Here is a 23,362-nt window from a genome sequence, read left to right as displayed (position 1 = left end):
CTTGATCTCAGCGCTGTCAGGAGCTCCAGGTTCGGCCAGGCCCAGAGGGGAGCACTGTGGGACACTGGCTAGAGCCCCAGCCAAAGGCTGTAACCTCCTCTCCTGCCTGCATGCGGGATTCAGGTTCATTCATTCATTCACTCCTTCAGCCAACCTCTCCCCAAAGTGCCTCAGCCTGCGCTGGATGAAGAACTGGGGGGGGGGGGGGGGGGGGGGGACAGCCCCAGCCAGGCGGCCTCAACTCCTGCTAACTGGCTAGAGCCGGGGGCCGCGCCCGGTCTACCGGCTCTGCGGTGGCCGCACACAGTGACGTGCTCTGTAGAATGGGTTCAGTCACCTCTCCCAGAGCTCTCCAGGGGAACTCAAGGCAAGGCTCTCCCCAAAGCGTATGCCTGCGCCTGGCGCCGGGAGGGGCTCCGCCACCGAGAACACGGAGGCCTGCGCCACAGCTCTCAGTACAATCCTATAGCACACGGTGGTTGCAGTTTGTCTCTCTCTCTCTCCCCCCAGCTCCCAGACTGGAAACCCGGGAGGCCTGGACGCTGGCTCCCGGCTCCCCCTTGAATCCCCAGGCCCGGTGGGCAGGCATTTATGCTGGCTGCGGCGGGCATGCATGCGTTCCACTGGAGGACAGCCCCGGTTGGCAGGCAGTAACGCGAGCCCATTTTACAGATGAGGCCAAGCCGGGGGAGGTGAACAACCTCCCCAAGATCACAGAGGCTGGGCAGCAGAGTCTGGCCATGAGCCCCGGCCCTCGGCTGCCCCATCTCCCCAGCAAGTGGGTGCGGGAAGGCTCCGGCGCGTCAGTCACCGCGTGGCCGGCCCGCGCGAACCGGTTGCCTCCCGGGCGGCGCTCAGCGCCCGGACAAAGGCGCGGCGGGGGCCGGACGTGGCCGGCGGGGGCCGCGCGCCGGGCCCTTTAAGGGGGGCGGGCCGGCAGCGCGGGGGGCGGGCCGGGGGCGGGCCGGGGCGGGCGGTGGAGTGGGCCCGGCCGGAGGGCGCGCGGAGCGAAGGGCGGCGGCGGCGGCGGCTGCTCGTGCTCGGCCCGGGCTCCGGATCGCTCTGCCCCGGCTCTGGTCCGCTCCCCGCGCCCCCAGCCCGGCCCCGCGCAGGAGCGGCCATGCCGCCGCGCCGCAGCATCGTGGAGGTGAAGGTGCTGGACGTGCAGAAGCGGCGGGTGCCCAACAAGCATTATGTGAGTGCCGCGCGTCCCACGCCCCCGCGCGCGCCCCGCGGCCCCGGCCTGGGCCCCGGCCTCGGAAAACTTCTGCCTCCGGCGCTTCGCGCTCCTGCACGGCCCGGCCCGGCCCTGCCGCGGCGGCGCGGCCCGGGTCTCCCGCCTCCTCCCCCTCCCTCCCCTCCCCCTCCTCTCCCTCACCCGGTTCTCCGCTCCATCCCTTCCCCCCTCGCCCCCTCCTCTTCCCCTTCCGTCCTCGGCTGTCCCCGCACTCTCGTCCTGCCCAGCCGGTGCAAGACTGAGGGGCGCAAAGGCAGAGGGAGAGGCGCGTGGTCCCCGGCCGCCCCCGTCGTCCCCTGCCGACCAGACGGCTCAGGCCCGCAATGTCCGGCCACAGGTAGCCTCCCTGGGGACCGCCAAGTTTGGCTCCGTCCTTTGGGGAGATCCCGGAAAATGGATTATTTGAGTGGCTGCACCTTAAAGGGTTAAAGAACAGTCCCTCTCCCCCAATAACTTGTGTTTAAAAATGTACCAAAGTTTTTCTCCTGCTGTCTCCCTCTGTGGACCCCAGCTCAGGTTGAAGGACTTGAGAAAATGGGTCAGTAGTCTCGTTTTGCAGATGGGTAAGGTTGAGGCTCCCAAGGGGCTGCAGCTCCTGGAACACACAGCTGCATGGGCTTTCCAAGCCTGGGGCGGACAGTGACCTGCGTGGAAAAGTGGTGTCGGGGGGCAGCCTGGGGGCCACGACCGCGGGTGCAGGTGGTGCTAAGACAGCCCCCTTTTGGGGGATCTGCCTGGACAGCTAATGAGGATGTGGAGTGGTGGCCCTGGGGGAGGGGCTCCCCCTGGAGGGCAGGGGCTGCCGTGTCTCTGGTGGTGAAGGGGATGGAGGGGTGACAGAGCAGAAGTTGACCAGGAAGGGAAAAAGAGCAAGAAGGAGGGAAAAAATCCTAACAAAGAAGTGTAGAACAATGACTAGCAAAGGGCGTGGTCTGGCCCGGTGCAGCTCCCTGGCCTCCTTGGGGCCTGCCTTGCTTAAAAAGCTCCTTCCCATAAAGCCCATTCCCACACCTGGCGTGAACAGCCTGTGAAATTGCAAATCCACAAGGCGGGGAGTGCTGGGGCAGCCCCTGGCCGGGCTGGGCAGGCAGTGGGAAACTGTTTCCTGGACCTGTGGTTTCTCTAAATAGAAAGAAGTTCCCCTGGACTCCAGAGCCTGGCTAAATGGTCTTTTTTTTTTCCCCCTTGACTGTTACGAATGCTGCCAAATCTTGGTTTCTTGCTGGAGCCTGTTGAGTGTGCGGCTGAGTTGCCTCTTTGCTGTGAAGACAGTGTGCACCCACATGGCAGCAGCAGGAGGTCTGGAATATTCTCCATGCCACCTCCCACCAGATCTGGGAAGAGATCCCGGCCACTGCTCTGCTGTCCCCTCCTGTCACACACAGTTCAGGTGGCCATGTGTAAGCCCATTTGACTGATGAGCAAGCTGAGGCTCAGGGAGGGGGGGGTCACATCGGGAGCAGCGCAGGGCTGGAAGCCCAGGTCTGTGGGACCCCTACAGAGATATTCCACCAGGCCACACCAGCCCCTGGACCCCAGAGCAAAACGCTCTGAAAAACTGGGAACGCTTCCATATTTGTGGGAAGCTGGAAGCTTTTTCCCCCTGCCACAGTGTTTTAAACGTTTTGTAGTTTCGAGGGGCTTCTAAACCTCCTTTTTAGGAGCCCCTTGAGACAAGAGTCTAGGTTAAAACCTGGGCTAGGGTTGGCATCTTGGCCCCCTGCTGACTGGCTGTGGGGCCTCTCTGACCCCTGTGTGAGGGCGTGGATGGGAGTGGCACTGTGTCTGGCCGGGTCGGCCTCCTGCTGTGGTCTGTATAGCTCTGACTGGGAACACACTGAAGTCACAGGACAGGGAGACCTTGTCCTGCGTGTGGCTTTAGTCATTCATGTGATTCAGGGGCTCTCTCCCTCTCGCCAGCTTCTTGGGTCAGAAGCAGACTGCGGCCACACTCCTGTCCCCAGGCCCCACCCTGCCCCCCACTCACTCTGGAAGGAGTGGACGGGGAGCCCGCTGTGGCCGGCCTGGACCTGAGCTCCCATTTGCCACCCCCCTGTCTGAAGCCAAGAGCGAGAGCGAGAGAGAATGAACACAAGCAGGGCAGCCCGCAGTCCTGGCTCCCCCACTTGCTGCTGTGTGACCTGGGCCTGGTTGGTACCCCTCTGAGCTCCAGCTTCCATGCTCTGCACCCTGTAATGCTGCCACATCCCGCAAGGGCCGGGTGTCTCAAGTTCAACACAGCTGCTGCCGTTGGGGGTGGATCATTTGCGGCCAGCGGCTGTCCTGTGCATTGTGGGATGTTTCCCAGCCTCCCTGGCTTCCTTAGTGTGCTCTCCCCTGCTTGTGATAACCTGAGATGTCTCCAGGCACTGGTCACTGTGTATTTGGACCTTTCTGGTTGCTAGAACAAAACCCTGAGGCTGGGTTCTTTGAAAAATGCAAGAGGGTTCATTTGGCTCAAGGTTTTCAAGGCTTAAAGTCCAGGATTGGGCAACCCTATCAGTTTGGCCTCTGGCGAGGCCCCCCTTGGCTGCATTACGGCCTGAGGAATGGCATGCTGGGGGAACACTGATGAGTGATAGAGATCTGTGGCCAGACAGGAAGCCAGAGAGTCTGCAGGACCCAGCCCTCCTCTTCTGTAACATCCCGGCTCCCTGGAGAACTAACCAGGTCCCAGGAGAATTGCTTTGATCCCTTCCAGAGGCAATACCCTCTGTGGCCTAACCGCTAGACTCCACCTCTTAAAGGTTCCACTACCTGGCCTCTGCCACATGGGGGGAAACTATCTAGCATGTGACCATCTAAGGGATGGGGATGGCATCACACACTCCTTACCCAGCCGCTGCCCCAGAATGTGCACATCCATTTTGGAGAGTCCTGGTCCCCAGAATCCCTCCCCACTACACACACACAACTTGCACTTGTCACTTGGAGCTACCTGGCTACCGCATGCTTAGCACTCAGTTACCTGGGAGGGGACTAGGTCACAGGTGTTGCAGGAGTCATGGCAGAACTGCACCTGGAGCTCAGGGCTGGGCCACCTCTTCCACCTGGACTGGCGTTTTCTCCCTAATCAGGATGATGTCCCCTCTGGTCCCAGCCTCATCCAGCTGTGGGCAGAGCCACAGCCCGGGCAGGGTCCCTGAGATCCGGATACCCACGATGTTGTTACTGTTTGGACTCCCTAGAGCTTGTGCCCGAGGCAGGGAGGGGAAGACTTGTATGGACAACGGCTGCCTTTCTCTGCCAGGGCCTTTCCTGCCCAGAGCCCTGGGGTTTAGGAATGAACATGCTGGGGAGACCATTCCCAGCTGGGATGTTTTCTGGCTTGAGGGGAGGAGAGCTCCCTGGAGGATCTGGATCACCCCAATTTCCTGCACAGCAGGGGGACGCATAGAGCATTTGGTTTGGAAGAGAGGCTGGCCAGCCGGGGTCTGCGGTGCTGGCTGCTCTGACTTGAGGTCTCTGAGCATGAAGAGACCTCAGGAAGGTGGCCTAATCCTGACAGTGGCAATAACGGGAGCCAGAGTGCCTTCAGTGCCCTGGGCCCGGCTTGGGATGAGGCTTCGTATGGTTTTCACAGCAGCCCTTTGTAATGGGTGATTTTTCATTCTGTTAGTGCAGTATTTACAGATCTGTGGAAGGAGTGAAATATCCACCTGTCTCTATTCCAACTGTCAGAGCTCTACCTTTTGCCATGCTCATTCCAGCTCTTTTAAAAGATTTATTTATTCATTTGAAAGGCGGAGTGACAGAGATCTTCCATCCACTGGTTCACTCCCAAAATGGCTGCAACAGCCAGGGCTGGGCCAGGCCAAAGCCAGGAGCCTAGAACTCCATCCAGGTCTCTCACGTGGGTGGCAGGGGCCCAAGAACTTGGACCATCTTCCACTCTTTCCCAGGAGCACCAGGACCTGAACTAGCACCAGCATTGTGTGGGATTCCAGCCTTGCATTAACCTGCTGTGCCACAACCCTGGGCCCGCCCCATGCTCTATTTTTAAATTAGACTTGGAGATAGGGTTGTTTTTCTTTAGCTGCTTGGCTGAGGTGTAATTTGTATGCCGTAAAGGTCACTCGTGATAAGGGTAGGAGTTACTGGTGTCTCTACAGTCAGTTCACAGAGCGGTGCCACCATCCTCACAATCCATTTGCAGTCAGTACCCTTCCACCCTGACCCCTGCTGCTTTTAATGACTTCACGTTAGCACTCCCCCAAATCTTATATGGTCTGAGTGTGTGTGTGTGTGTGTTTAAGTTTTTTTTTTTTTTTATTTATTTACTTGAGAGGTAGAGTTACAGACAGTGAGAGGGAGAGACAGAGAGAGAGATCTTCCATCTGCTGGTTCACTCCCCAAATGGCTGCAATGGCTGGAGCTGAGCCAATCCAAAGCCAGGAGCCAGGAGCTTCTTCCGGGTTTCCCACACGGGTGCAGGGGCCCAAGGACTTGGCCATCTTCTGCTGCTTTCCCAGGCCACAGCAGAGAGCTGGACTGGAAGACGAGCAGCTGGGACTTGAACCGGGAGCTCATATGGGATGCTGGTGCTGCAGGCGTAGGATTAACCTTCTATGCCAGCCCTGGCTGGTCTGAGTGTTTTAAAGGTATATTTCTTATTTATGGGGAAGGCAGAGTGACAGAGAGTGAGAGAGAGAGAAAGAGATCTTCCATGTACTGGTTCACTCCCCAAATGGCTGCAACGGCCAGGGCCTGGGCCAGGCCGAAGCCAGAGGCTTGCAATGCCATACTGGTGCTCCCATATGGGATGCTGGCCCCATGGGGCTAGTGTTGTGGCTCAGTGGGTTACGGCACCAGCACACCATAAGTGCTGGTTTGAGTCCTAGCTGCTCCACTTCCCATCCAGCTCCCTGATAATGCGCCTGGAAAGGCAGTGGAAGATGGCCCAAGTGCTTGGGCCCCTGCACCCACGTGGGAGACCCAGATGGAGTTCCTGTCTTCTGGTGTTGTGGGCATTTGGGAAATGAACCAGTGGATGGAAGATTTTTCTTTCTCTCTTTCCTTCTGATTCTGCAACTGCCTTGCAAATAAATAAATAAATCTTAAAAAAAAAAACCCAAAACATATTTTTTTAAAAGTCACCCTTTATAGATCTAGTTGGTGCACACATGGAGTTCCAGTTTACCTTAACTGCTGTTGCGCGCTCCTCTGAGGAATACCCTGTTTATCCTCGCTCCTCTTGGGGACTCTTAGGGGGCCCCCAGCTGACCATCTTACAGACAGTTCCTTGCATATGTCCCCCGCATAGACTTGCCAGGCCCTGGGGCCTGTGTGTTTGCAGCTCCGCGTTGTGAGCGCAGGAGCAGTGCCTGCGGTCTCCGTTGCTCTGTCCTTGTGGGCACTCCGGGTTGTCAGACTTCTCTGTTTCTGGCAGCCATAGGGTAGAGCAGCCTTCCCACCCTTGTCATCCGCTGCGCGTCCTATCCCGGGAACTGCCTGTTGTAGCCTTCGCCCCTTTTCCAGTACAGATGCGGCCCAGCTTACCGTGGCTCGACTTGCAAGCTGTCGACGTCCTAGTGGGGCAGAAGCAGCCCCTTACCTTCAGCATGGCACTCCATAGAGCACTAACGCTTGGTCAGAAAATAGGCTTTGTGTTAGATGAGCTGGCCTAGCTACAGGCTACCGTTGGTGCTCTGAGCGCGCTTCCGGGCGGCTGGGGTAAGCTGAGGTGTTCTGCAGGTCAGGTGCGTGAGTGGAGAAGCATGGGCGTGTATTGGCTCATGGGATGTTGATTTGTAGGATTTATTTATGTCTCAGGGGGGTACCAATCCTTCAGGTTGTTGTCACTTCCCCTTGAGACTGGAGGCTCAGAGAGGGAGAGGTGTGTGCGTGAGGCCACACCATCGGGAGGGAGTGCCAGATGCCTTGTGTCCTTGCGACGCCATCACTGAGCCCGGGGCCTCTGGGTGGGGTGCTTATGCCTCTGGTCCTGTTTCCTCTCCTGGGAGGAGCTCAGGCTATCCTGGTCCTTGGCTTGCTCACCACTCACCCAGCCTGGATTGATGAAGCTCAGGCTGGTGCCAGCCCTTAGTCATTCCTACTCCAGGAAAGGCCGGAGCGGATGGTGCCACAGGCCCCGGGCTGCCAGCCTTAAGCTCCCTCTTCGACCTGCCAGGCTTGGGAGCCGAGAGCTGAGCTTCCAAGAGATGCTCATGCCACTGCCATGAGGCACTCCCACGTTCTCCTCTCGCTGGCGCAGGGGGCCTCTGGCTGCTGATGGCTCGGAGGGCTGGAACGCACCCTGGACCTCCTCCTGCCCAGGTCAGAGGCTTTCTGCCTGCCAGCCTGCGGTCGACCCCCCCCCCCCCAACGCCTCCCTGGCACATCTTCTGTGGGAGTGCACAGGGCAGGCAGCAAAGGTAACTGGAGAGATGTTGGTTTCTGTGAGGCCAGGGGCCATGCACTCAGCCCCGACGCTTCGTTCCTCCGTTGGTCAAATGAGCGTGATGACTTCCTTTGCAGACACTTGTGCGGGGTTTCGGTTGGGCACACAGTCTGCGCTGCCTCCCTGCTGCCAGAGCGCCTGTCTTCCCGACCCACCATTCCACCGGGCTCTGGGTCCTCATAGGTAGTCCCGAGCTGGGTGGCCGGGCAGACGTCCCGCCTGAGCTTCTACCACCCTCAGACAGTCACAGTCGCCCTTGAGTGTCCATGGAGGACTGGGTTCAGGCCACGCATGCCCCCACCTGCTGAGGGTACCAAACTCCAGGGATGCTCTAGTCCCTTCTACAGTGTGGCTTAGTGTTTGCACGGAGCCCACGCACACCCTCCCAGATACTATAAATCATCTCTTGTTCACGGTACAGGGTAGCTACTGTGTAGGTCGTTGTTATGCCGTTGTGGTTTAGGGAACAATGAGCAAAAAAGAAGTCTCTACGGGTTCAGTACAGACACAACTTTCCCCCCCAAATATTTTCAACCCATATTTGGTTCGATCCACGGACGCGGAACCCCAGGCCCTCTCATGCTTCAGTGTCCCCGTCTGTATGATAGTTCCCATCTTGCGAGGGCTGATGTGAGGCTCTGGTCCGGGCTTGGTAATGGTGAGCTGTGCTAGGAGCCTCCCAGCGTGGCGTCACAGGCGGGGAGCACAATGAGTGAAAGGTGCTGCACCCACCAGCTAGAAAACCATCAAGACCATGACGCCAGACACAGCTTCTCTCGCGGGAATGCCAAGAGCTGCCTGCAAACCACGTGCCCTGGCTGGTTCCCACCGGGCCACCCACGAAGGCTGAAAACACCCATGTGGCTTTGGAAGCCCAAAACCCAGCTGATAAAATGTCCCCTTTTTTAAAATATATATATATATTTTTTTTTTGCTTGTCTGTGCTTTTTTCTGTTTTCCAAATGTTCTGCGGTGACCACATATTCCTGTTGTTAGTAAAAATAAAAAAAAAAAGAGCAAATGTTCACTTTTTTAAAAAAGAAGACTCAGTGCTAAGCTGCAGCGGGCCCGGCTGGTTGCCACATCTGTCTCGTCCCGGCAGCCTCTCCGGCCTCCTCAGAGACCCTGCGCCCCTGCGGCGGGGCCCGGCCTCGGAAACTCCTTCCCAGTCGGGCTGCAGAGGGACGCAGGGCTGTGGCTGCGGCTTTCCAGGCCACGGGCAGAAGCAGTGGAAAGTGATGAGCTTCAAATCCTAGGAGGGAATGCCCGGCAGATGCTTTTGTCGTTAAAGTCTCCTTGCTCAGCGGGCCCAGGCCCTTGCCCTGGCGCCTTGCAGTGGAGCCCAGTTGGAAGGCACACAGCTCCGGCGTGGTCTGTTCCCTGAGGTCACGGGCATGCCGGGAAGGTGGCCAGGCCAGAGGCGTTGCACGCAGGCCAGAGAGCCAGCAGCACGGATGCTGTGTTCCCAGAGAAGGGCTTCTCTGTGACACGTCCTGGTTGCCAGTTGTGCAACCTTTCCTCCTTGGAGGTGGAGCTGTGAGTGGACGTGGGGGGCCGGTCTGGCTTTGACTGACTCTGTTTCCCTCCCCTGGGAGACGAGGACCAGCTGCGATCGCAGCAGCTGCAAGAAAGGGGGTGGCGAGTGCCCATCTCGGCCAGGTGGCTGCTGCAGTCACCCTGGGCTCCAGCCTGCTTCTGTCTGCCACTCGTTGCTGGCCCTGAGCCTTCTCCTCCCAGCAGTGGGGTGGCCTTGTTGGGGAAATTCAGTGAGCTTTTGTGCCAAATGCCTGAGGAGGGTTGCTTAGGGGACTGTCCCCAGGGCTTGCTGACTGTTCCCAGAAACTGTGGCTCTGTGGTCTCTTTGCTGGAGCCCGTGACAGTGGGGCTGTCTGGACCCTAGGGTGGAGCTGGCGTCCCTTGGCCTGCATGTGACAACTGGCTAATGGGAGGCTCAGTGGCTCTAGCAGTGGGCCAGGGAGCAGGGCTGGGTGTGGCACATGCACACGCATGCACGCGCACACACACATACACACTACCTCTGCCTGCGCTGTGCCAGAAGCCACCCTTTCTCTGTCCCCTTCTCCAAGCTGCAAGGCATTCTGCCCTTACTGTGGCTCAGACGCATGCCTGCGGGGCCACAGTTCCAATCCCAGAGCAAAGCGAGAAGGTGAGGCAGAGCTTGTGTGCCTGGTGCTGCAGCCCTGCCCCAGCTCATCCCTGGCCTCAGGGTTGCCAGAGTTAGCAGATGCAAGTGCAGGACTCTCGGTTCGAGTTCCATTTCATGTCAACCTGCAGTTTCTAAGACATACTTACACTACACAATCATGCCCCATGTATCTAAGATTGGAATGGTACTGGGCCTCCTGTCCTGGGTGCAATTTGAGAAAACAGCTACCAAGGAACCTTCCTACATTATAATCTCCATGGTGTTTCTGGAGAATTCGCTAAGCAAATAGAAGCCCCACCCCCAGGGGCCATCACTTTTGAGCATGGGAGTGGCATATGGATAAGTGACCCCCCCAGGATTGAGGCATCCCAAGAAAGACACTGTTGTTTCCATGTAAGGCTGGAGCCCGGGGGGCGGGTGAGCAGAGGCCCGTGTGCTTGGCTTCTGGGGGACTTGTTCTTGGGCAGACGGACCCCAGGGTGCAGGGGAGATGCTGCCAGGTGCACAGGGTACAGGAGTCTCGCAGCAGAGTGGCAACGGTGGCATGGCAGACGGGGAGGAACTTGGAAAAGTAGGAGAGACTTGGGCTACGGGGACTGGGAGGACCTGGCCCAGGAACCACAGGAGGACAGGAGGCATGCCCCCCGCCCCCAGCAGCACAGCCATGCTCCAGTCAAGCACAGGCAGTGGTGGCCGGGATGGAAGTCCCCAGAGAGGCTGGGAGGCGCTGGCACTCACATGCTCCCCTGCATGGCGGTGGGGTGGGGGGAGGCTGAGAGCGTCTGTCCTCATGGGGGTGCCGTTGTAACAATGGCAATGCAGCTGCAGGGCGGGGGACAGGGTGGTCGCAGGGCGCATCCTGGAAGCCCCTGGGTTCCAGATGTGTCATCTCAAGGTTTACTGAAAATGGGTCATGATTTTGATTATTGTGATAGAGCAGCTCTCACTGATGCCAGGTTGGGCCTCCTCTGCTTCTGAATCTTCGTGTCCCTGAATGCACACGGGGGTGGCTCCATGACATCCGGCGCATTAGGGCCCTTGGGTTACGCGTGACGGAGGCAAAGCTGGCAAAGGGCATGTACTGGGGAGATGGGGCTGGCAGAATCAGGGACAACTCAGCACGGGTTTCCGGAAGAGGGTGGGCAGTCAGGGCCATCCTGGGAATACGACCTGCTTGTGGACATGGGGACAGCACTGGAGGTGGACAACTGCATCTGGGTGAAGGCCTTTTGGCCACTCCTCAGTGCAGTTCTAGGAAGAGAGAACCTGATTGGCCCGGTCAGGTCACCTGGCTATCATGCTTGATACTCCCACTGAGGTCACAAGCAGTGGGAGGAGGCTTGGGGCACCATAGAAGGGGGCAGGGAGCCTGGGTGGGTCTGCTCCATGAGTGCTATTATTAGCCCATTTCACAGATGTGGAAATGGAGGTGAAGCAGTTTGACCAGAGGTCACACGTGGCCCTGCTGACTATCATTGGCTGTAAATCAGGGAACATCAACTCACCGCCCCCGACAGCAAAGTTTCCTGAAAGCACAAAAGGGTGGGATCTTCTGTCCTGCTTAATTAAGCAGAATTGCACAGACCCCCGCCCATGCGCTGGCAAAGAAAGCCAAAACCCACACGATGGCGTCACCGTTTCCTCCTCCCCAGCCAAGGTGTGAATCAGCAGCTGTGGCTTCGGGCCGCCCTTGGCTTCCAGTCAGTTCCACAGATGTGGGTTTATTGTCTGCTCGGAGCCAGGTCTGGCCCAGAGCCGGGGAGTGGCTGGGGTGACAGACAGGCTTGTCCTCACAGAGGTCACCTTATGTTTTACAGCACGTGCCCAGATCTGGACTGAGCGGTGAGGGTGGGCCGGGGGTCGCAGGCTGCCGAGACAGAGATGTGGTCTCTCGCCTTCTCTTTTTTTAATCTTTATTTGTTTGAAAGGCAGAGAGAGATCTTCCATCTGCTGATTCACTCCCTAAATGCCCACCACAATGGGGGATGGGCCAGGCCACCATAGCCAGGATCCCTGAAATCAATTCAGGTCTCCCACATGGGTGGCAGGGACCCAAGCACTTGAGCCATCACCTGCTGCCTTCCCAGGGTGTATGTTAGCAGGAAGCTGGAATTGGGGGCGGAGCCAGGACTCAAGCCCAGGCGCTCCAGTGTGGGATGTGGGTGTCCCGAGCAGCGTCTTCAGCACTGAGCCCAGTCCCAGCGTGAGAGGGACGTTCTCAGAGGAGACGAGTGCTCTGGGCCTGAGAGGGCCGACCAGCAGAGGGGCTGTCGGTGTGGGCAGAATCCTGAGGGCCCCTGACCGGGAAGGACAAACTGACGTCTTAATTTTCACCATCCTCCGATTAAGTGTGACCTCACCCTCCATATGAGTGAAGGCAGCAGCCTTGGTGGTGTTGGTGACACCTGTCCCTCTGTCCCCAGCAGAAGCTCACTGGTCAAGTGGATCTCCTAGATCACTTGTGGTCATTGTCACTTCCAAATTTGGTGTCATGTGACCCACCACTAGATTCAGTTAGTGATTTGAAACAAAGTGTACATATATTCACAAGTTTAGGTTTTTGGAACATTTCAGTAGCTGGACGATGGTCTGATCCATTGCAGTTGGATCCCTGTGGGTTTCATTTCTTTTTGCATCTTTCTGAGAAGAGATCAGCAGGTTCTATCAGCTGCATTAGAGGTCCTTGGTGGCTCCAGAAAAAAAACAGGGGAAAGGCCCCTGGGTAGACGTGTCAGAGGTTAGACCCGGGAGCCAAGTGACAGAGGTGGACCTGGCTTAGCCTGTCGCTGGGTGAATGACCCGGAACCAGGACTTAGCCTGTCCATGCCTCCAACTCGTCCCTGTGCTGTAGGTCAGAATAGTATCTACCATGAGGGATTCAGAGCTAGGCCTGGCATGTACAGGTGCTGAGTGAGGAGTTCTCTAGTGTCTATACCGCCCCCAACACCATCATTTGTCTGACTAGGGATGTGCGTCTTTAGTAAGCAACCCCAAAGGGTCTGGAATGAGAAACGTACTCTAAGTGAGCTAGCTCAGGGTGCACGCTTTAAAATGCAAAGCCGCAGGCCGGCGCCGCGGCTCACTAGGCTAATCCTCCGCCTTGCGGCGCCGGCACACGGGGTTCAAGTCCCGGTCGGGGCGCCAGATTCTGTCCCGGTTGCCCCTCTTCCAGGCCAGCTCTCTGCTGTGGCCAGGGAGTGCAGTGGAGGATGGCCCAAGTGCTTGGGCCCTGCACACCATGGAAGACCAGGATAAGTACCTGGCTCCTGCCATCGGATCAGCGCGGTGCGTTGGCCGCAGCGCACCTGCCACGACGGCCATTGGAGGGTGAACCAACGGCAAAGGAAGACCTTTCTCTCTGCCTCTCTCTCTCTCTCACTGTCCACTCTGCCTGTCCAAAAAAAAAAAAAAAAATGCAAAGCCGCTCTCCCCAGAACTGTATGCATTTGGCGACTGAGCAGTGTGCTTGGTGGATAGCCTTATGGTGGACTATTAAGGATTCTGGGCAAATGATTTGTTCAGAAAGTTTTCATGAAATGGGAAATGCTCCGCGGGCAGCGCAGGTGGAAAAGATAAATCGTATAGTGAGCCTTCCAGTGTCCACAGGTTCCGCATCTGTGGATAAATACCTTCGTCCAAGGAGTCAGCCAGTCATGGATCCAGAATACTTAGAAAAGGGCATCACACGTAGGGGCTGATGTGGCAGCGCTGGTTAAGCCGCTGCTTCTGACGCCAGTATCCCGCATCAGGGCACCAGTTCAAGCGCTGGCTGCTCTGCTTTCCATACAGCTCCCTGCTGATCTGCCTGGGACAGCAGTGGAAAATGGCCCAGTGCTCGGGCCCCTGCCTCTCACATGGGCGGCCCAGGAGTAGTTCCTGGCTCCTGGATTCAGCCTGGCCCAGATCTGGTATTGTGACCCTTTGGGGAGTGAGCCAGCAGATGGAAGATCTGTCTCCCTCTGTAGCTCTGCCTTTCAAACAAATAAGTAAATACATCTTTTTAAAAATTGTAACTGTAATGAACAGGTACTGATCATTTTTTTTTCTGGTCATCGTCCCTTAAACAATACGGTATAGCAACCGTTTACATAGCTGAAAATGCTATGTATCGGCATAGTGAGTCATCTAGAGACGATTTAAAGTTTATGGAAGGGGCTCTGTGGCATAGAGGGTTAAACCACTAGCAGTGCCAGCATCCCATGTGAGTGCTGGTTTGAGTCCTGGCTGCTCCACTTCCAATCTAGCCCCTGCTGGTGCACCTAAGAAAGCAGCACAAGATGGCCCAAGTCCTTGGTCCCCTGCACCTATGTGGGAGACCCCAGTGAAGCTCCTGGCTCCTGGCTTCAGTCTGGCTCAGCCCTAGCCCTTGCAGCCATTTGGGGAGTGAACCAGCAGATGGAAGACTCTCTCTCTCTCTCACTCTCTCTCTCTCTCACTTCTGCCTCTTTCCTTCTCTGTAACTCCACTTTTCAAATACATACATACGTACATAAAATTAAAGTATACGGGAGTATGGGCAACCTCACACTGCAGTCAGACCGTTTGTTCCCAGGGGCCAAGTCTGTCGCTGGGCCTCACGGGCCCGGCCTTCCTCCACTGCTTAGTGGCCATGAGTGTGCTGCAGCTTCCCAGGGCCACTGACAGAGCCCACCAAGCCCATCCGAGGCCTCTAGTGCCCTGAGTGATGACGTTATATCGTATTTGATTTCTTTTCCAGGGTTTCTCTAGAGGGACAAGCACTGGGCAGGCTCGCCTAAAAGTCCACGGAGGGCTCAAAGTGGGGGCTTCATCTCTGCTAGATCAGGGCCCAGCACGGGAGGGGCCCGGGGTGGCCAAGGGCACCCACAGAATCCAACCTTATAGAACCACATGGAAAGGAGGCCCCTCGGTTCTACAGAGTGTGAGCCCCACTTATGCAGCCCCTCTCCTTACCGTGCAAGAACCCCTCCCCCGCCCAGGCCGACCCCCTCACAGGTGGCTGTCGCCAGGGTCGGGCGCTCACTCCCCCTTCGTTTTGACCTCGCTCTTTCTCATTCTTGCCCTTGCCCGTGAGCCCAGTGTGAAGAGAGGATGAGGCTGGATTGGGGTAGTGTCCTGGACCAGCAGATTCTGGGCACCCCTTCTTCCCCGACCCAGGTGCCTGGTTGATGCCGACGCTGCTGGTGGACGCAGCCTCCCTCGTCTGGCTCTCACCCCTTGTCCACTTTCTCATTCTCTCCCACCGGGCCCTGAGTGCCCCATGGTCCTGAGGGTGCCCTCTCGTTTTGTGTTCAGGGTCTAGACGAAAACAGGTGTGCAGCCCGAGCTTCCTCCTTGTAGGCAGCCAGGACTCCCTGGGCTCCCTCAGTCCTCAGGTCCCAGGAGTCCAGGGCACTGGCCTGGAACCTCCTGGGAGCAGGTGTGGAATTAGAATCCAGGTGTGGCAGTGGCCAAGGCACAGGCTTTGGTGGCAGCCAGGCCTGAGTGCAGACCTTGGCTCTGCCCTTCCTCGTCATGCGGTTTTGAGCAGTCTGCTTAACGCTCCTGTAATTGGGAGGATGGGGACCCACCCAAACCCTGAACCTCTGAGAAGTGCCTGTAGTTCTTAGGCCTGCCCGGGGCACCCAGACAAGCTGCTCCAACCCCAGCGGTGCCGCTAGTAGGTTGAACCTGGGAAATTGTCCATGTGTGACCTATAAACATGGCAGTCTGGGGGCGGGAGTTTAGCCCAGTGGCTAAGACACTGGTGGGTCCCCCATTGGAACGTGGGTTCGAGTCCTGGCTCCAGCTTCCTGCTAATGCACACCCTAGGAGGCAGCAGGTGATGGCTGGAGTCCCTGGGTCCCTGCCACCCATGTGAGAGACCAGGCTTGAGTTCCCAGCCATTGCAGGCACCTGGGGAGCGAGCCAGTAGACGGGAGCTCTCTTTCCTTCTGCCTCTGCCTCTCAAATAAGTCAATAAATACATTTTAGATGGTAATTTCACTTGGTTCAGCCTAACGGTTTGGGGTTGACTTGGGCCTGGGGAACCCACTCTGCATGGGAGGGGTTAAGGGCCACCATGGCACCAGGTGTCATTCAGACACGCTGATGCTTTACGGCAGTCCCTGGGAGACAGGTGATGGTATTATTAGCATCCCCATCTCACAGATGGGAACATTGAGGCGCCTACATAGCTTGTGGTAGGACCCCCAGTGAGGAAGCAGTATAGTCAGGATTGGAACCCAGGTCCATCCAGTTCAACATGTGTGCCGTCTCCACTGTTGCAGCTTTCCGACTTAGTTGCCTGTTCCCAGCCCGGGAACTCTCCCAGACTCTGACCCTGGGTGGCAGCACAAGAGTGCACAGGCGCTGACTTTGGCTTTGATTGCGAGGCTGCGAGGCGGGGAAGCACCTGTGTCCATTTTCCTTCCGAACTTTGAGGCTGTGCTTCCCAAGCCCTCTGCCCACTTGTTGAATTTGGGGCCGGGTGTCCAGACCCTGGGTTCCAGCCCTTGCCCACAGTCCCATCAAGACAGGGCCAAAAGGGCTCATATAGGCAGGCATCCTGACAGGGGCTGCTGCAGAAACACAGGCTGGTGCAGACTGTTGTCAGCCGTCTGTGAAACAGAGGGAACCCAGGAAGGTGGAAGGAGTGGTTAGCATGGGCCTGTCCACCAGTAAGGGGCTGCTTGTCAGATGCAAAGCCGCGGTGTTTTGCTGGCTTCAGCAAGAGACTGCAGGAGGAGGTGAATCAGGTTGATGCTGTTTCAGAAACATCCACACGGGGTGAGCAGAGGGGCAGGAGGGTTACGGGGCAGGGAGGCTGCTGCCGGCCTCCAGCGAGGGGGTGAGTTCCGTCCCCAGCTCTGTCCCACGTTGCTGTGTGACCTTGGGTTCGCTGCTTACCCTCTCTGAGTCTGCAAAGCTGGTGGCATACCGTGGAGGATATACATCCCTGGGGACACGTGGCTCGTTCGGGCTCTCCTGCCTTGGTTGCAGCACGTGTGGGGTGACTACTTTGCTGTCTGTATCACACAATCCCCAAGGACAGCTCTGACCCTCCTGCCCAGGTGCCATGTAGGCGGTAGGTGCTCCCGTCGGCTGCCTGACTCGCTCTGGGAGCCCTGTCAACACAGGAGAGGTCCTGACACGAAATCTCTCGCCCAGCTCTGTTTCCTGCAGTGCCCGGGCTCTCGGAGGCCTGGCAGCCATCAGGAGCTCCACAAGCCCCAAGCGCCTGCCCTGGAGATTTTCCTAGAAAGCCAGCCTTCAGGTTGCTTTTAGCTGAGCCGAGGCTCCAGCTGCCAGCACCGCTGCTTGCCATTGGAAAGTTCCCTGTGCAGCCTCGGGCCAGATGTGCGCGAGGAGCAGGACGTGAGTTGGCAGCCAGAGGCCCAGGCTGGAGCTTCAGGCCCGGACCGGCCAGCGTTTGCACTTCGGTGTCTCCGTCTGCACGCACTGAGGTGCTTGGCCTAGCCGGGCCTGGAAGCGGTTCTTGCTGCCCATGCCTCTGCGTGGGACTCCATGGCTCGGGAGAATTGGGCTCGGAGCAGGGCAGCACCATGTGGGTGCACCCCAAGCAGACTCTTGATCCAGTTTCATAGTGTGATTTTTTTTTTTTTTAAGATTTATTTGCTTGACAAGCAGAGAGAGAGAGAGAGAGAGAGAGAGCTTCCATCTGCTGGTTCACTTCACTCCCCAAATGGCCCTAGCAGCCCAGGCTGGGCCAGGCTGAAACTAGGAGGCCGGAATTCCATCTGGGTCTCCCATGTGGGTGCAGGGGCCCAAGCACTTGAGCCATCTTCCATTGCCTTCCCAGATGCATTGGCAGGGAGCTGAGTTGGGAGTGGAGCATATGGGACTCGAATCTACACTCCCAATATGAGATGCCGGCATTGCAAGCAGTGGCTTGAACCCCCTTTGCCACAGTGCCGGCCCCCGGCCCTTCCTTTTAACCTGTCCTACACCACCTCCAGGAAGGTGGCTGTCGGTCAGCCTGAGCCTCTGGTGAGTCTTCTCCACAAGGGGTTTGTTAGTGATGGCTGTGGGCGCTGTCTGTGGTCAGGCAGTGTGCTATACACCTGTCACACTTCCGCTTCTTTGGTCCCCAGCAGCCTGACACAGGGGACCCGGTATTCTCTCCATTTTAAGAGGAAATCAGGGGCCGGCGCCATGGCTCAATAGGCTAATCCTCCGCCTGCGGCGCCGGCACACCGGGTTGGTCGGGGCTCCGGATTCTGTCCTGGTTGCCCCTCTTCCAGGCCAGCTCTCTGCTGTGGCCAGGGAGTACAGTGGAGGATGGCCCAAGTGCTTGGGCCCTGCACCCCATGGGAGACCAGGATAAGTACCTGGCTCCTGCCATCGGATCAGCACAGTGTGCTGGCCGCAGCGCGCCAGCCGTGGCAGCCATTGGAGGGTGAACCAAGGGCAAAAGGAAGACCTTTCTCTCTGCTCTCTCCCTCACTGTCCACTCTGCCTGTCCAAAAAAAAAAAAAAAAAAAAAAAGGAAATGAGGCCGTGCGGTGACTTGCAGAGGCCAGTAGCAGCTTCAAGCTGTAGAGGCCAGATTCAGGCCTGGAAGCACCAAAGCCAGGACATGCTTTTTTTTTTTTTTTTTTTTTTGGCTTTGTATAAAGGATATTAAGAAGTGATTATTTTTTGCTTTATGTGCATGCCCAGCAGAATTCCTTTTTCCGGTTTATCATTCTGTGACGCATAGATTCTGTCACCACCAGCGCACGCAGGGTCCAGGACAATCCCAGCACCGCCAGACAGTGCCCTTGCTGTCCTGCCATCGGTGCTAGGGGTGAGGCTCCACCCAGGGTTCCCACAGCTCTCACCTGCCTCCTGCCCGTGCTGTGTCCTGTTAACCTATAACCTGGGGTTAAAATTGCTCCTGGGGTGTCCTCGTGTTCTCCCTGAGCTTTTCAGAGACGCCTAGGGTGGGATGTGGGGCCCTCTGCCTGTGTTCTCCATGACCATGGTTGTCCGGTACCCTTAGCTCTTGAGCTGGGCCAGTTGTTCGTAATTTTGTGTGCGGTCACCTTGGTGTCTGACAGCATGACTCTGGTCTGTCTCAGCCTGTCCTCACCATCAGCAGGGAATCAAGTGAATGGCACCCACCCTACCCCAGTCCCTGAGGGTTCCCAGGGGAGGGGGGGTGGTAACAGTCAGGCAGATGGACCAGGACCTCCTGAGGAATGTATGTGGAGAGAGGGCAGCCCAGGGGCTAGGGGCACCCAGAGCATGGGGGCCAGACCCAGACAGACATGGGGTGTCCAGTAGGGCTTCCCAGAGGAGACGGCCTCCAGCTGATGCTGGAGGAGCAGAGAGGGGCTAAGCTGGAGAAGGCAGTGCGAGCACTGGGTCCGAGGGCAAGGCCGAGCCAGCCCGGCTGGAGCTGGAGGCAGCGAGCCCCACACTCTGCCACTTGTTGTCTTCCTTGGTCACGGCCTTCCAGCAGAGCCTGGTACACAGTAGGCGCTTTGTTCATGCCGAATGGAAGAATGAATGAATGAATGAATGAGTGAATGAAGAATCTGAAGTGGGGAGATTTCCCACACCTCTTTCCCATCCCCTGCCCCACTTGGAGGCACAGCACACTGCACACAGGTATCCCCAGAGCCTGCAGCCCCACTGTACCCCCTGAGCCTTCACTGCGCACAGTCGGGGCACAGCCCTGGGTCTGGAGCGCCCTCTGTGATGTGCGTTGCCACGGGCGCTTCCATTTGGGCTTCCTTCCAAGCATTCACTTAATTGGAAAAAGAAAAATTGGCTGCCCGCCTGTGCCAGTGTGTCACTTGCTGTGGCGCCTGAGCTTGGTGATGCCGACACTGACTTGGGGACCAGAAATCTCTGGGCTGGGCCCAGGAGAGCTGGGCAGAGAAAGGCTGCAGGGAGAATGAATGAATGAATGAATGAGTGAATGAGTGAGTGGGCTGGATCTCATGTGCCCACTTCCCAGGGGCCTGGCCTGTTTTCCTCTGGGAGGGTTGGACACACTGTGCTGATAGTCGCTAGCAGCAGGTGCATTCTCTGTGTTGGCAGATTTTGTCTCAGGGGACTGCCTAGCTCTGCCATCCCGGGATCCCTCCCAGGTCTCAAAGGTGCCGGGACACTTGGCAACATCTCTCCAGGAGGAAACAAACTTAACTGTTGAACAAATTTCATGTGCTTTCCTCTAAAATAGAAATCCGAGGCAGGCACTAGGCACAGTGGTTAGGACACCACTGGGTATACCTGCATCCCGTACTGAAGTGCCTGGGTTCAAGTCCCAGCTCCAGTCCCAATTTGAGCTTCCTGCTAATGTGCACCTGGGAGGGAACCTGTCATGACCCAAGTAGTCCCATACGGGAGACCCGGATTGCAGTCCTAGCTCCTGGCTGCTGCAGGCATTTGGGGTATGAGCCAATGGTTGGGAGAAGTCTTCTCTCTCTCTCCCCATCTCCCCCCCCCCCCCACCTACTCTGTTTCAAAATAAATAAAAATAAAAACAAGAGGCCGGCGCCACAGCTCACTTGACTAATCCTCCGCCTGCGGCGCCAGCACCCCGGGTTCTAGTCCTGGTTGGGGCGCCGGATTCTGTCCCGGTTGCTCCTCTTCCAGTCCAGCTCTCTGCTGTGGCCCGGGAGTGCAGTGGAGGATGGCCCAAGTGCTTGGGCCCTGCACCCCATGGGAGACCAGGAGAAGCACCTGGCTCCTGGCTTCAGATCAGCGCAGCATGCTGGCCGTAATGGCCATTGGGGGGTGAACCAATGGAAGGAGGACCTTTCTCTCTGTCTCTCTCTCTCACTGTCTAACTCTGCCTGTCAAAAAAAAATAAAATATATTAAATAAAAAAAAGAAGAAATCATACACTGCACTTCAAAGAGAGAGATCCTTCTTTTTGTCTTTCCGGTGGTGAGCCTGCCCTGGGGTGCTGGGAAATGAAACTGCAGGGTGTTGCAATTCCAGAGAGAGGCTGGAGGTGCTGACCCACAGGAGGCAGATGTCTGGCACAGCAGGGGCAGGCAACCAATCAGAGCTCAGGGAACCCCAGGCGGAGCTTCTCCAACTGCCTCCCCCCTCCTCAGTCTCCCTCTCTCCTCCTTTCTTCCCCCCCCCCTCCCCACCGCCTCACACTGCCTTCCCTCCTCATCCTCCTGCCTCCCTGTGCCTGGTGCATGTTGCCAGAGGGGTGCCCCAGGAACCAGCCAGTTACTCATCTCATTACCAGGCTCCTCCCAGGGTCTGCCCCGTGGCCCCCAGCCACTGGGAAGCCTCCCTGGGGGATCACACCCACTTTTCAATTTTAAGATGGTTTCTGAACCCCAGAGTTTCGAGACTCCTGGGCAGTCGTGGGTCTTTCCAAAAGCCTTCTCTGCAGGAACAGGATTTATCTGGGTCTTTGTTATCAATTATACACTTCTGATTAACAAATAATATTTCCATGGTGGTCAGTGTAGTAGTGCAGTGGGTTAAGCCTCCTCTTGCAATGCCAGCATCCCAGAGAACTTACTCAAGTCCTGTCTGCTCTGCTTCCAATCCAGCTCCCTGCTAATGCACATGGAAAAGCAGTGGAAGACCCAAGTGCTAGGTCCCCTGCTCCCACATGGGAGACCTGGATGGAGCTCTGAGTGCTGGCTTCAGCCTGGTCCAGCCCTGGCTGTTGTAGCCATTTAGGGAGAGAACCAGCTGATAGAAGATTCTCTCTTTCTCTTATTCTCTCTTTCCCCCATCAGTCTGCCTTTCAAATAAATAATAAGTAAATGCATCTTTTAAAATCGTAATTGTAGGCCGGCGCCGCGGCTCACTAGGCTAATCTTCCGCCTAGCGGCGCCGGCACACCGGGTTCTAGTCCCGGTCAGGGCGCCGGATTCTGTCCCGGTTGCTCCTCTTCCAGGCCAGCTCTCTGCTGTGGCCAGGGAGTGCAGTGGAGGATGGCCCAGGTGCTTGGGCCCTGCACCCCATGGGAGACCAGGATAAGTACCTGGCTCCTGCCATCGGATCAGCGCGGTGCGCCGGCCGCAGCGCGCCGGCCGCGGCGGCCATTGGAGGGTGAACCAATGGCAAAGGAAGACCTTTCTCTCTGTCTCTCTCTCTCACTGTCCACTCTGCCTGTCAAAAATAAAAAAAAATAAAATAAAATAAAAAAAAAATCGTAATTGTATATATTTATGGGGTAAAATGTGATGCTTCATTGCATGTATGTATTGTATAATGACCTAATCAGGGTGATTAGTGTATTTGTCACCTTAAACTTTAATCATTTCTTTGTGATGGGAACAGTCAAATCCTCTTTTAGCTGTTTTGAAATGTACCTTACTGCTGCTTCTTATCACCTTACTGGGCAGTAGGATCCCAGACTTACCCCTCCTCTTATCAGTGTCTGCGTGCCTCGTGGCTAGCCTCTCTCCATGCACCCTGCCCCAGGCTCTCCACTTCTGTGAGATCCACTCTTTAGCTTGTACGCAGGGGTGAGGTCGTGCAGGATTGTCTTTCTCTGCCTGGCTCACTTCACTTCACTAAGGATTCCAGAGCCGCCCATGCTTCTGTCCACACACACACGCTCTGGCTGCTGAGCAGGCCGGCCCCAGTTACCACAGGCTGGTGGCCTGTGGCAGCGCACACCGTGGCCTGTGGAGCGCGTCCCCTCAGAGCACCTCCACCCAAATGGGGCTCTGCTTTAACTCGGGGAGCCGCCCTGGGGTGCGGAGGGCCCTGCTATAGATTCCAGCTCTCCTCCCTGCTTGCTGCCTGGCCCCGGGCCAGCCCTTCCCTCCCTGGCCTCAAATCCCTAACTGTAAAATAAGGGATGGTCTTGAGCAGGATTTTCACATAGTTTCAATGTCCTGGAACCCTCTGCCATCTGCCTGAGGCCTACAGAGGAGCCTGGGCCCCGTGTAAAGGGGCCATGTGGCAACACAGCCCACAGTGCCTGGTGATTTGGCCTGCAGGGTGCTGAGTTACACCCTTCCCCACATGTAGAAGGGCTAAAATGGGCACTGTGCTATGGACACCAGGGTGGACAGCCCAGCAGCCCACCCACTTGGCTCTCCGGGATCCTGGAGCTCCCTTGAGGCTCATTTCTCTCCTAGCCTAGGTCACTTCTCGGAGCTTTGGAAATTTCAAGTCCTCAAAGCAAGGCATTGTGCGGGAGGCCCAGAGGAGCAGGAGGGACTCACAAGGAAATTCAGACAAGGTCCTGGGAGTGCGAAGAGTCTGCAGCTGAGGGTGTGACCCTAAGCAACTTGCTGCATCTTCTCTCTCTCCATTTTTAAAGGGGAGGGGTTGGTATAGATCAGGGATGCCAAGGATGTAGCATGCATCTCACCAGCCCCCTAACTCTGCCCATGGCAGACATTGCTAATGGGTCACAGAGCTCTATCTTGTGGATGCTTCTTTTCCACAGCCCCTGTAGAGAAATAAGGACATAGCCCAGCCCCACTCCTGCTCTCTCCTTAGATGTGTTCTCTGTCATTCATGTCATTCCCAGTTTTCCACCAGCATTGTACAGCCATGGAGGATCTTCTGACTTGAGGAATTTTCTGGTTCATTAGCCTGTAAATAAAACTCCTGATACAGTAAGAATAGTAAGAGATTCCAATGAAACAGGACT

The 23,362-nt window shown here is 56.9% G+C and overlaps 1 protein-coding gene across 2 annotated transcripts in view; it reads left to right on the top strand.

The window, feature by feature from the left end:
* Window positions 1-968: 968 nt before the first annotated feature.
* Window positions 969-23,362, top strand: part of SH3PXD2B (SH3 and PX domains 2B) — a 107,801-nt gene continuing 85,407 nt past the window's right edge. Inside the window, exon 1 of one of the 2 annotated variants that reach the window (XM_089336212.1) lies at window positions 969-1,195. In XM_089336212.1, coding sequence (XP_089192338.1) covers window positions 1,121-1,195 — 75 coding nt within the window. In that variant the 5' untranslated portion in view covers window positions 969-1,120. The remainder of the gene's footprint in view (window positions 1,196-23,362) is intronic. The other variant, XM_051843617.3, reaches the window with a different exon arrangement.

The sequence above is a fragment of the Oryctolagus cuniculus genome, chromosome 6, assembly GCF_051225735.1.
Source record: "Oryctolagus cuniculus isolate XC-2025 breed Fujian yellow rabbit chromosome 6, ASM5122573v1, whole genome shotgun sequence".
Taxonomy (NCBI): Eukaryota; Metazoa; Chordata; class Mammalia; order Lagomorpha; family Leporidae; genus Oryctolagus; species Oryctolagus cuniculus.
Note: the sequence above shows the minus strand (reverse complement) of the source record. Positions and strands in the feature narration are given on the sequence as shown.